Source organism: Ictalurus furcatus, chromosome 3 (genome assembly GCF_023375685.1).
Source record: "Ictalurus furcatus strain D&B chromosome 3, Billie_1.0, whole genome shotgun sequence".
Taxonomy (NCBI): domain Eukaryota; kingdom Metazoa; phylum Chordata; class Actinopteri; order Siluriformes; family Ictaluridae; genus Ictalurus; species Ictalurus furcatus.
Window position 1 is genome coordinate 9,146,299 of NC_071257.1, and position 14,422 is coordinate 9,160,720.

General features: G+C 36.9%; 1 protein-coding gene across 1 annotated transcript; it reads right to left on the reverse strand.

The window, feature by feature from the left end:
- Window positions 1-6,573: 6,573 nt before the first annotated feature.
- On the reverse strand, window positions 6,574-13,820 carry mrpl14 (mitochondrial ribosomal protein L14). Its single transcript, XM_053620667.1, has 3 exons — window positions 13,746-13,820; window positions 10,045-10,112; window positions 6,574-9,229 (listed from the first exon to the last, which is right to left on the reverse strand). Exons 2-3 carry the CDS (start codon window positions 10,104-10,106, stop codon window positions 8,863-8,865), a joined length of 429 nt encoding a protein of 142 aa, XP_053476642.1. The 5' UTR covers window positions 10,107-10,112; window positions 13,746-13,820; the 3' UTR covers window positions 6,574-8,862.
- Window positions 13,821-14,422: the final 602 nt, after the last annotated feature.

Genomic DNA, 14,422 nt, shown 5'->3' on the forward strand with positions numbered 1-14,422 from the left:
TATTGGAGGTGACCAGGTACCATGATTATCTAATCTACACACGCACACACACACACATATATATATACAGTATCTCACAAAAGTGAGTACACCCCTCACATTTTTGTAAATATTTGATCATATCTTTTCATGTGACAACACTGAAGAAATGACACTTTGCTACAATGTAAAGTAGTGAGTGTACAGCTTGTGTAACTGTAAATTTGCTGTCCCCTCAAAATAACTCAACACACAGCCATTAATGTCTAAACCGCTGGCAACAAAAGTGAGTACACCCCTAAGTGAAAATGTCCACGTTGGGCCCAATTAGCCATTTTCCCTCCCCCGTGTCATGTGACTTGTTAGTGTTACAAGGTCCCAGGTGTGAATGGGGAGCAGGTGTGTTAAATTTGGTGTCATCGCTCTCACACTCCCTCATACTGGTCACTGGAAGTTCAACATGGCACCTTATGGCAAAGAACTCTCTGAGGATCTGAAAAAAAGAATTTTTGCTCTACATAAAAATGGCCTAGGCTATAAGAAGATTGCCAAGACCCTGACGCTGAGCTGCAGCACGGTGGCCAAGACCATACAGCGGTTTAACAGGACAGGTTCCACTCAGAACAGGCCTCGCCATGGTCGACCAAAGAAGTTGAGTGCATGTGCTCAGCGTCATATCCAGAGGTTGTCTTCGGGGAATAGACATATGAGTGCTGCCAGCATTGCTGCAGAGGTTGAAGGGGTGGGGGGTCAGCCTGTCAGTGCTCAGACCATACGCCGCACACTGCATCAAATTGGTCTGCATGGATGTCGTCCCAGAAGGAAGCCTCTTTTAAAGATGATGCACAAGAAAGCCCGCAAACAGTTTGCTGAAGACAAGCAGACTAAGGACATGGATTACTGGAACCATTTCTTGTGGTCTGATGAGACCAAGATAAACTTATTTAGTTCAGATGGTGTCAAGTGTGTGTGGCGGCAACCAGGTGAGGAGTACAAAGACAAGTGTGTCTTGCCTACAGTCAAGCATGGTGGTGGGAGTGTCATGGTCTGGGGCTGCATGAGTGCTGCCGGCATTGGGGAGCTACAGTTCATTGAGGGAACCATGAATGCCAACATGTACTGTGACATACTGAAGCAGAGCATGATCAGTATGCAGTATTCCAGCATGATAACGACCCCAAACACACCTCCAAGATGACCACTGCCTTGCTAAAGAAGCTGAGGGTGAAGGTGATGGACTGGCCAAGCATGTCTCCAGACCTAAACCCTATTGAGCATCTGTGGGGCATCCTCAAACGGAAGGTGGAGGAGCACAAGGTCTCTAACATCCACCAGCTCCGTGCTGTCATCATGGAGGAGTGAAAGAGGACTCCAGTGGCAACCTGTGAAGCTCTGGTGAACTCCATGCCCAAGAGGGTTAAGGCAGTGCTGGAAAATAATGATGGCCACACAAAATATTGACACTTTGGGCCCAATTTGGACATTTTCACTTAGGGGTGTACTCACTTTTGTTGCCAGTGGTTTAGACATTAATGGCTGTGTGTTGAGTTATTTTGAGGGGACAGCAAATTTACACTGTTGCACAAGCTGTACACTCACTACTTTACATTGTAGCAAAGCGTCATTTCTTCAGTGTTGTCACATGAAAAGATATAATCAAATATTTACAAAAATGTGAGGGGTGTACTCACTTTTGTGAGATACTGTGTGTGTGTGTATATATTATATATATATTCTCATATATATATATATATATATATATATATATATATATATATATATATATATATATATATATATCTGATCTATCATCTGTTTTTGATAGATAGATAGATAGATTTCTTTTGCTTTTGTGTTTTTTACTTTTTTTAATTACTTTTCATAACTTGTGATTAAAAAAAAACTTTTATAAAGCTATATATTGGACAGGTATGGAACATGAACGATTAAAAATGTTTCTGAACACTATAACTACTTTGAACAAGAGAACTAAGTTGTAATAACGTGTAATATTTTACATGTAAAACATGTTGCATTCATCTTGCTTTCTAAACACATTCGCATATGAATGATGTAAATTGGGACGAAGGGCATGTCTCGTTAGCCATGACGTTGTTAAATCTCCGGCTCTCAGCCAGACAAATACATTTTCACACAGGCCCAGTTGGTATTGGATAACTTTTTGGCTTCAATAAATAACATTATCAGTTAAAAACTGTATTTTGTGTTTATTCAGGTCGCCTTTGTTTTAACTTAGATTTTGTTTTAATTTCTGAAACAATTTAGTATGTGATATACACAAAAACAGAAGTAATCAGGATGCAGGCAAATACTTTTTCATAGCACTGTATGTTAGTAATTGTAAAGGAGTATGTAAACAGAATATTAATTAGTTTTAAACATGGAGAGAATGCAACTATGTACATTTCCTGCAAGTACAGTTGTGCTCAGAAATTTGCATACGCCTTGCAAAATGTTAATAATTAAAAAAAAAAGATGGATAATTAAAATTCCATTTTGTATTTTTTATTTAGCACTGCCCTGAGTAAGCTATGTCACATATGTCCACAAGACACAATAATAACTGAATTTACACAGATGAACCAGTTCAAAAGTTTACATACCTTTAATTCTTAATACTGTGTGTTGCTACCTGGATGATCAACGACTGTTTTTATACATGTGCCCCCCATGTATAATAGCGCCTACACCCATGGAGAAATTTCATGTTGGAGCTGGATTTTGAGCATATGAGCAGGGTTGCCAACTTTGGCTTCCTGGCTGGAGTGAGATTTATGAATCAAATGATCTTTTTTGCTGTGTGGAAATGAGAATTATTGGGTAAAATGTGTATAATGTCATACATCACTTTTTTCTGTTTGAATGTTTCTATTTCTTCCTCACCATGCCCTTGTCTTTGCAGGCTTTCAGTATGAATATGTATGATTTAATAAACAAGTGTACTTAGAAGATATATGCATTAAAAATTTACAGTTTCTCTACCACCAGTACGGATCAACAGTTTTGATGCCATCATTCTACACTTCAACTTCTCATCAGATTTTCTGTCCAATTGAATGCTCTCTAGAATCTGAAGTACCTGCCCCAACATTATAAAAATCCATGGTATTAACTGTCAAGTACGGCTTAGTGTGGCTATCACAAACGAGCATTATTGTACTGGTCACTTTTTTACATACATAATTTCTCTCCCAATAGAGGTTTTATCTGAGACAATGGTAATATCACTTGTAACAAGTCACTGTACATGGAGAATTGGTTCCAGCATAACATTAATTGTAAAGGAGGCTATTAACAAGAATGGGCAATTAAACACTTGTAACTGAAAAACAATAATAATAATAATTAAAAAAAAAAACATATTTAAGGCTATCCCCAGTGGTATACCAGCTTTAACCAAATCTTCAGTTGTAGGTATTATTGATTCAACCTTACAAAGTCCCCAACTTTTAGTAAATGGTCTTTCCATTTTTGATAAGCCCTTTAAGAATAATTTTATAAGAAACTCTATTATTGTTGGATCCAATCCTCCACGCAAATCAAGATGGATTAAACCTCACTATTTATAATCTGTCATCTCTACCTCATTTAGGGTTGACTTTAAAATGGACATGCCAACAAAATTTAACAAAACCTTACATTTAAAACCATATGATATTTTACTTTGCTTACAAAACACAAATTTTTCAGAAACACAAAATTGCATCATTAATCTTTTAATTATTTTAGTTTTACATTCACATGATAAGAGGAACTAAAAATAAGCCCTCATATATTACCTTCTGTAACACTGACCTTAAGATCTTAAAACCCTTTCAAACATGAGAATACAAAACACGAAACTTAACCCTTGAGTGTCCTTATGGACTCTTTTGTCTTTTTCATTTTTGTTTTTTTTAATCATTTTGTCTGTGTTAATGCAAACGGCATAAATTTAGCAAAAGGTGTGTATTTGTATTGGAATTTAAATATTTCACATTCATTTGTGTTCATAAATCTATTTTAAACGAGGTACACAAAATAGTTACACTCAGGACCTTAAGGACAAAAATGTCTCCAGTGAAACCCATTCAAGCTGCAATATTTAATCCTTGTGAAATCTAAGCATAAAAGCATGCATTCTGTGTTAGTAGGCTTTTATTTTGTTGACAAGTTTTCAAAACATTGATTTTTTTTTTTTTTAAATCCTGAAATGTGTACTATTTTCTCAGCTTTAGCCTATGGGGAAAATACATGCTTTTCCTTTTTTCTGTTTCTGCTGTATTATAGACCACTGCTGACCAACTGAATAAACGATGCAGCTATAATTGTGTGCACGTGTTTGCATGGATATCAGAGTTTTGGTTTGTTTGTGTTTATTGAAAATTTTGTGTGTGAACAGTTTTAAAGAAAGAAATGATATTGTACTGGAAATCACAAATCTCACCCCGCGTACAGTGGGGGGAATAAGTATTGGACGCGTCAACATTTTTTTCAGTAAATATGTTTCCAATGAGGCTATTCACATGAAATTTTCACCAGACTTTGGTATTAACTCAAGAAATCTACACATATAAAGAAATCCAAACATTAAAGTCCATAATGAAGTTATGTGTAATAAAGTGGAATGACACAGGAAAAAGTATTGAACATACTAACTAAAATTTATTTAGTACTTACTGGAGAAGTCTTTCTTTGTAATGACAGCTTCAAGACGCTTCCTGTTTGAAGAAATTAATCAGCCGCAGTATTTTTGGCCCATTCTTTGATTTTGGCTCATTCTTCTAAACATGTTGTCTTTAAATCTTGTTCAATTGGATTCAAGTCAGGTGATTGACGGCCATTCTGACGCCTTGATTTTTTTTTCTCTGAAACCAATTGAGAGTTTCCTTTGCTGTATGCATTGGATCGTTGTCCTGCTGGAAGGTCCACCCACATCTCATCTTCATCATCCTGGTGGATGGCAGCAGATTCTTCTCAAGAATCTCTCGGTAAAGGGCTCCATTCATTGTTCCTTCAATTATATGAAGTCTGCCAGTACCATGCGATGAAAAACAGCCACACACCATGATGCTTCCACCTCCAAACTTCACTGCTGGTATAGTGTTTTTAGGGTGATGTGCAGTGTCATTTTTTTTCCAAACATGGTATGTAGTATGACTGCCAAAAAGTTAAATTTTGCTTTCGTCTGACCAGACTACACTCTCCCAGTTTTTCATAGGCTTGTCCAAATGAGTTGTAGCAAACTTTAAACGAGCTTCGACGTGCCTTTTCTTTAGTAATGGAGTCTTACGGGGTGAGGGTGAGCAGTGGAGTGCATTGCCTCTTGTTTTCTCTGTGATGATGGCACCTGCTGCCTCCAAGTGTTTCTGGAGCTCTTTCCGAGTGGTCCTTGGCTCTTGGGCTACTCTTCTGACTATTCTTCTGACTCCCTGGTCAGAAATCTTGCAAGGAGCTCCTGTGCGTGGCCAGTTGATGACGGAGTGATATTGCTTCCACTTGCGGATAACGGCCCCAATGGTGCTTACTGGAGGATTCAGAAGTTTTGAAATATGTCTATATCTGATTTCATCAATATGTTTTGCAAAAATAAGGTTCCAAAGGTCTTGGGAGAGCCTTTTGCTTTTACCCATCATGAGAGGTTTCTTGTGTGACACCTTGGTTACAAAAAGCCTTTTTATAGACCATCAATTTACTAACCCAGCTGATATTAATTTGCACAGATAGTGGGTATAATTACTTACGGATTTCAGCTGGTTCCTTGCCTTACAGAATTGCTTTTTCTTAGTGTGTTCAATACTTTTTTCCTGTGCATCCCACTTTATTACACATAACTTTTATGGACTTTAATTTTGTGAAGTCTTTATATTTCCAAACTTTTTCCTTGACACTCTGATTCCTAAAGGCCAATTTATGGTTCCAAGTTGATGTCCATTTGTGTAGCTATTTGCCTACGCAGAGTGAAGGATTATGGGAATTCAATCAATGCAGAGACTACGGAGACGTGCTTGCGTGCAGTTCCCCAACAAGCCAACAGCATGTGGGTCCTTCGCAATGACTGTATGCGTACGTCGAATGCTGACTGGTTGGCTTAAAAGGGAAAGACCACAGCAGAGTTCACCACGAAGATGCATGGATTTATAACATACAGTCTATGGTTTATAAGCAGTGCTTGTGACTGCGGATGCAACAGGTCTTCCAGTAATGTTCTCTGACATCGATCCATTATTTATAACCACTATATAGAAGTTTTTGTCCAGACTTTCCCACAGCAGGAACAAAGCAGAAGGACTAACAACAGCACAACCAAGAACATCCAGCAGAGGATAAATGTTCTGAGTTATAAACAGCGACATGTAAGAGTATGCTACTCTTGCATATGTAGTTCACCCAAAAATGGGCCAGTACATCCTTAACTTCTGCTGCTTGACTTCAGGGAGTATAAGGATCATTATGAAGGTAACATTAGCACAGAAGAGGTGCATAATTTGCAATCAATACTGGCCCACAGACTATAGAGTAAGACAACTACATAATTATGCATTTTGAGTGTGTTACGTCTTGTGACGGAGCGGAAGATAAGGCGGGATGCAATCGCAGTATGAACAGTTTTATTTAAGAGAGAGACAGGCAGACAAATCCAAAACGTGATCCACAAACGTAATCCAGTAACATGCAAAGTTCAGGCGATCGGCAAACAGGCATAAAGGGGCGAGGCAGGAATCAAGGTCGCGGTCACGGAAGTACAGGGTCGAGAAACAAAACAAGAAACATGAACAATAGCGCGGGACTGGTAGCGGAGAAACCAGCGTGAACAAAACTAACGAACCTAAACATGAACCTAAACATGAACCATGAAACATGACATGAACTATGACTATGGTTATCTATAGTAAGGACTCTAAACTAAGTGACTATAACTCATTCAATATTCCGCGCTGTGTGAGGCGCTATTGTGAGGCGCGCGGTATTTGTACAAACATACTCAGCGTCGTAATAGCTGACGGCTGAGGGCAATTCAGACACACGTGAAACAATAGCCAATGACAGAACGGGGAGGAGACATAACAGAAACATAAACAAATGCACGTGTCGAAATGTCACGATTGTCCACAAGGGAAAAGCAGGTGCTCGTGCACGCGCGCTCACATGCTCCACAGCGCGCTGCTTAAAGGGGAACTCGTGACAGAGTGAACTATTCCTTATTCCCTAGTGCAACCAAGCATGAAAATTGGACAACTATTCTCTCACATTGCAAGTTTATGGGCCAATAGTTTATTTTGTAAACTGTCTCGTGGAACAGCTAATTTGCAACAGATATGTTGCAATGTGTTACCTAAAAAATACCCCCAAAACATCCTCAGAATGTAGTAGGAAAAATGTTCTACCTTTGTTAAAACATCACATTACAGGAACGTTTCATAAAAAAATATATATATAAAAAACATTGTCATCTCAGGCATCAATAATATTCTCAAAACATTTTCACAATGTTGCTGTGAGAATGCTTTTCCTTGGTTATTTTGAAACATTGTGCCAATGTCTTAAAAAATAGCATTGTATAATCTGTTACCTAAACAGCATCCTCAAAACATCAAAATGTTGCAGGCAAAATGTTCTAGATTTGTTAACGCATCACATTACAACAATGTTTTATTTAAAAACAACAACAACAACATTGTCATCTCAGGCCTCAATAATATCCTCTAAATATTTTATGAATGTCGCTTTGTTAATGTTCTTCCTTTGTTATTATGGAACATTGTACAAATGTTTTATAAAAGAACATTGTATAATCTATTGCCTAAACAACATCCCCAAAACATCCTCAGAATGTAGCAGGCAATATGTTCTACCTTTGTTAACACCTCATATTACAGGAATGTTTTATAAAAAAAAAATAAAAAAAGTTCTGTCATCTCAGCCTCAATAACATCCTCAAAACAATTTTCAAATGCTCTTCCTTTGTTATCATGTAACATCCTCAACTTCCTCTGAATGTTGCAGTAAAAGTGATATATCTCACTTATCATTTATGTTATATCTTAGTTAGTTATCTATGTTGGTTGAATCTAAAGCTAATACTAAAGATAAGAAGTTGTACTTTGTTTATTTCTGATGCTGTGCACAACCATGCTAATTTGTTGTTACTCCATAAAAGGGAAGGAACTCAGATTTGAGAATACCCAAAGTTGAGTTCTCAGTTGCAGTGGCATTTCATGTCACGAAATACATGGTCCCCATTTACTCTGTCGGGAAAGAAGGGATCACTAAATTGTGCAACAATAGCAACAACGTCACCTATAGCACATAGTGCAAACAATTTTTTTTCATATTCTTTATTTAAAAGATCTATTGTTTGCACCATTTGCTTTAGATGGTTCTGTTACTATTTATGCACATCTACAAGTCCATTCTAATAAATAAAAAACTTTGAAAATTTTTGCAATTTATTTATAATTGCATTATTTAAGAACAAAAAAGTAAAATCGTAATCAAGAATCTTTCATAAAGTTGAAAAAAAAACACACATGATTTCGCTCTACCTCTAGCATATAATTGAAATTACATAAATTGAATCATCAAATGATCAAAAAAATTGGGAGAAAAGTTAAAATCACATTCAAATGAAATTGGAAAAATTCAGATCAGAGCGGCTTGCATTCAAAATGTAAAAAATTATATAGGACACCATGGATTCCGGTGTCAAAGAGAATGTATAAAACAAAAAGTATGCACTTCAATAATTTTTGGAACTATTAATATATTTTTCTTTCTTTTGTTTATTTAGCAATATAGCAATAGCAATCAGCAATATAGCAATCAGCAATAATAGCACAAGTCCTCTCAGCCGAATGGTAAATTACATCTCAGTAACACTACCTACACAAAGCGTTGTGCAATTGCTAATAATTTGGAGTAATCACCTTCCAGTTTGCGTAAATGTGTAGGTATGGGAGCTTTAATCCTTGTTCCTGTTGGGTTCCCATTTTCTTCGATCAAAACAACATTGTTTGAATCAAATCTAGGTGACATTTTTGGTCCAGGCATCTTGTGACCCACAATCAGTGCTTTCTTTTTCTGTCCTTTAATGGCCAATAGGACAGTGTCACCCACTTTGCCCACGCCATTCTTGGTGTATACATGAATGACTCTAGGAGAACGGTGATAGGGGGTGTTTCCAAGACTGCTGTTGTCGACCACCCGTACTCTTGTCATCTTCTGAATAGCTGCCACAACTGTTGAAACACTGAAGAGATGGTATGATGGTATTGGAAAACTTTCTGATTCACACCACAACCATCAAAGAAAGTAAGAACACACTAAGGCACCATCCATATGTATAACAGACATTTTTGAAAACCACAAAAATCCACATGAGCAGCGTTTTTGAAAATACCTCCATCCACACAAAAACGATTTGCAACTACTGACATGAGCATGCAAGCCAATGCTTAGATGGCAATAGTATCTGTACAGTAGAATATGTCTGCATTGTCTTCATTGTTATGTGTAGTATTGAGGAATGAATAAGAATTTGTACTTCAGTGCACATTACTTGTGTATTGAGTGTTAGAAAAATCTCGTTCATTTATTTCTCTTCAGTAACGGCTTTATCCTGGTCAGAGAACCAGGTGGCCAAAAGTTCGAAAAATGTGAAATAACAAACACGAGGATTCATATGTCTGACCTGATGATCAGGTCGAACTATGCATAATGTTATACTTAGGTTTTATTAAAAATCTCATTTTGCAGTAGCATTTGTAGCGCCTGAGCAGTCATTTGCCTCATGCCCAATCCCATAACAGGCATGTGCAGGTTGGTGCTGTGACATCAGTGTTTTCAAAAACATACTTTTTCCCATCCATGTGGAAACGGTGAACAGTTTCTCCACCTTGGATTTTTACTGAACAAAAACACAGTTTTCGTGTGGATAGGATGCCAAAATGAAGGGAAAAAACTGTTTTTAAAAATATCTGCATATGTAGTGTCAGGCTCTATGACCCAAACAGCTTTCTGGATTACAAATTCATGACAGCCATAAAAAATCATTTTATAATTTACCTGAAAGACCTGTAGTGTATTGTTGATATCATCTTTGGAAGTGCCATTGATGAGAAGGCCATAGTGATCTATTATAAGAAGCATGACAAAATAAAAACATTACATTACTGTCAGCTTTCTTCTATGACATTTTGTCCAACATTTGTAGTACATATACTAATCCCTGATTTCATGTAGTTTCTATAAGATACTACCTGCTTATTTATAAATACTGCATTATTTTTGTCTCTTGCAAAATGCTTTTTTCCATAAAAGAGTTGTTGTTGTGTACAAGAAACCCCCAAAAATGTAGCATTTAATTTGATTTATTGGTAGACTTGGTGCACTACTTATAGGTGACAATAGAGTCACTCAGTTATGTAAGGATAAAACACGACGGGGCATCCTATTATAGGAAAATAACAAAAGATTGGTTGGTATGATGTATCACGCCACAGTTGATTATTTTCCTATAACAGTATGTCCTGCCATGTTTTATTCACTAGCCGTTTGAAATTGAAATATCACTCAAATGAAAACAAACTCATAGTACAGCAATCCCATAATACTGCTGAAGTTTTCTCTGTGCACTACATTTCCATCAAAAAAGTTTTTAGGCTACAGTCAAGTACTGTCTGAAACATCTTAATTACAAGGCACATGAACACCACCACAATGTCATAATTACCGCTCAGGAACTCATTTTTGTGAGCCTGAGTTTCCGAGTTAGGGGCAGTTAATAACAAAAAGTGATGGTGGCCCCCAATATAAAAATGATAATTATGCATTATGAATGAATTAATTAATAAATAAATACTTAACTAACTAAGTAAATAACAAATGAATTAATTAATATATAAAATGTGTTCTCACACCATTCATTTTTCCCAACCAAATTCACCTGAACGCACACTACGTCCTAATTACCACCTCCAAACTCATACGCATGAATTTCCAAAGCAAACTTTTGGTACGTTTACACGACAACGATGCATGGAAAAGTTTTGCATACAGACGGCAACATTGTCAAAACAATCCCCGCTCACACCGATCCGCGAAAAATGACTAAAAACACTGTATTATGCATGCCAGGCCAGTAGTTGATGATGTCACTTTGCAAAGAAACACTATGCACCTGGGCACATAAGCATCTTCCACAGATTGGTACAAAGAAGCCACATTGGCCCATTGCTGCGATACATCAACATGTCCACCATATTGATCCGGGCAAGACTGCTCTATATACAAATAGAAGTAAACTGGGAAACTGTGGTTTTTCTGGATAAAATGCACAATAATGTTTACATTTCTCAAACGATTTCAATGGTTTATGGTCTACGTGGAGTACAAAAAATAGTTCTGTCTCCAGTTACTTAGAATCTCGATAGTTAAGACTTAATTATAAAAGTATTCATTGTCATAAGGAATTGTGAAAACTCATGCTTTTCAAGCATAGATTTGGCTTATTTTTCTTGGTTAATAAATGCTGAGACAGCCCAAATGTAATATAATGTAAATGTACATGAAATGTACAGTCTCAGTGTTTAAATCTAGGCTTAAAACGTATTTGTTTACTCACGCCTACCCTGACTAGTCTCTCTATTATGCTAATTCCCAGTCCTAATAATCTTTTCTCTCCTCTCTCCTTCTGCCGAGCCACATACGATTTTATGGAGATACTAGAGATCCTGATCCTTTCTGATCTCCGGACCTGCCTGATCCGTTTCGGATGTCCTGCCTCTGGATGGAGCTCTAATCTACTCCAATTCCAGACTGCTGGGACTACGGCTGCTTCTATGGCCATACAGAATTCATATAAGTCAATAATGAACTTTTTCACATTATCTGTTGTTACCCAGATGAGGATGGGTTCCCTTCTGAGTCTGGTTCCTCTCAAGGTTTCTTCATCTTAAAACATCTTAGGGAGTTTTTCCTTGCCACCGTCGCCACTCAGTGGCTTGCTCAGTTGGGATAAATTCGCACCTTTAATATCTGTATACCATGATATTTCTGTAAAGCTGCTTTGAGACAATGTCTATTGTAAAAAGGGCTATACAAATAAAATTGAATTGAATTGAAAATGTGCATAAAGGTTTTTCACTGTGGAAATGGATTTTTCTGTCTTCAACCCCATCTTTTAGCTTATCTTGTGCTCCAGGTCAGAATTCTGTTAACTCTCATTCATTTTTAAGTACTGAAAAAAATCCAAGTAGTCCCTGTTTACGTACTAATAATTGACCATCACTGTACCAAAATGAAACAAAATCAGCAAATACAAATCAAATAGTGAGACACTGGCAGTCAGCCTGTTTTCTAGATTCTGTTAGCAGTAAAAGGATACAGATATACTCCAAAACTACTCGTCAGCGTAGAGGTTAATAATTTGGGGTATGTAACAAATGCGTCTCCACTGGTCATAGTAGTGATACAGTAAATCTACACTGTGCTGGAGAAACATCAATAAACTTAAAATCTTGAGCAGCACAAACACAGTCCTGGAGTGCGCCATTGTAGTTTTAAATGTCTCGCACGTTGTTTTGAAGTACTCGCGCGCATGCCTATAGACTGAACACATAATACGCGTGCACATGACGTCATCATTTTCACAAATTCTCGTTTGTCTCCGTGTAACGGCATCATTTTCAAAAACTTGTACTTTGAAACCCGTTTTCAAAAGTTTGTGGTTTTCAGGCCCCAAAACGCCATTGTCGTGTGAACGAAATGCCAAAATGCATTAAAAATTTTCTGATTTTAGTTGAAAATGTTGTCGCATAAACGGCCCCTTAGTCCAAATGAAGCGACGTAGTGCACCACAGGTTGCTTCTTAACACTACAACTAATTAATAAAGATTTTCACAGCCAATTAGCCAATCTATTGTCATACTTTATCGATTTTGTCAACTGCTGGGAAAGTCTTTAAGACAGAGGGCAGAGCACTGAGAAAGTACGTTGCGATTTCTCAGTTATGTTACAAGCTGCATCTTTTGTTATTATATTAGCTTCAAAAGAGAGACAGAGAGAGAGAAAAAGAGGCTGTTGAGGATTTTTTTTGTTTTTTGTTAGACCAGTTTACAGCTAGTCTAACAAAAGTTAGAAACTTTTCACAGACAGTCCACAACATGAACTATAACAACACACTCATAACAAAACATGAATGATAAATGTCATTCTTCAATAAACAGAAATTGTAATCATTGGCAAACTGCTGTAGTATAAGCGAAATGAAACACTTGCTGTTAAAGGACAATAATACATTTTGTGATGGTTGCGGATTATTTTCCTTTGACAGCACGGCCTGTGATGTATACATTTTGCCAAGTTGATAGCCTTTAAATGAAAAAGGGTGACGCTGACCAGCAATTTCTGAGCTAGAAAAATGTAAGCAGAGGCTTGAAATGAGAAAACTAATCAGATCTATTGGGTAGCAACACTGCAAATCAGGATTTCTAGCTTTACAGTTAAAGCTCTAATTATAAAATAACAGTACACTATAGTAAATAAAATATAAGTAATCTAACACCAGATTTATTTTAGTGATAGAATAGAAATTTCTCAGTGTGGGATCTGCAGAGCTGAAAATAAATTTTCTACAGCTACAAGATTACATTCAGCCGACACCCTAGTTAGGGTGAAGTACAAGACTTCTTAAACTTTCTAGGTAGCCTGCTAGTTAACGGCGTTTAAAACCGCATGTTACAAGCAAATATAAGTAGGCTAAATACCTTCTCATGCGTTATTCACCTCACCTTCAAAAACGTGAACCAGCCGTTCCAGTGAAATTACTTCCGAGGCAGCGTTTCAAAATAAAAGTTCAATGTAAAACCTTTTGTGAGCAGGTATAAAATGTATACAATAATTTTTAATTTGTTAAATAATCAAAATAATGATCAGAATGATAATAAAACCATCTATTTCAAAGATAAAAGCTCCATCCAATTTTTTTCATATAAAAATACAAGTTACATCAGGTGTTGAAATTATTTGTCCTCTCCAGTTACAGAATTAATTGGACTAAATCATGTTTACTTCCCCTCAATTTTGAATCTGACTTCACATCCCTTCGTAAATCCATCTTGCTGTTTCGCTCTTTTTCATATACCTAGTGATATATGTTTGTCCGTCCCTGCATTATATTGTCACAAAAAAAACAACCCTGAATAATATTTTAATCAAAGTAAGCTTAGATTTTCATCTTCAAATTAAACTGCTTACATTACAGGAGATTGGGTGGAGGTCTGTCCTTCCCCAACTTTTAATTATACGCTTTACTCTTCGCCCTTTGTCAGTTTGGTTTGATCCTGTTGTTTCAGTGTCATGGAGGGCGATTGAGGAGTCTTTTGTTTCTCCTTATGAATTGAAGCATCTTGTTTTTCAGGAGTTTTGCTTAGGCAATATAGGG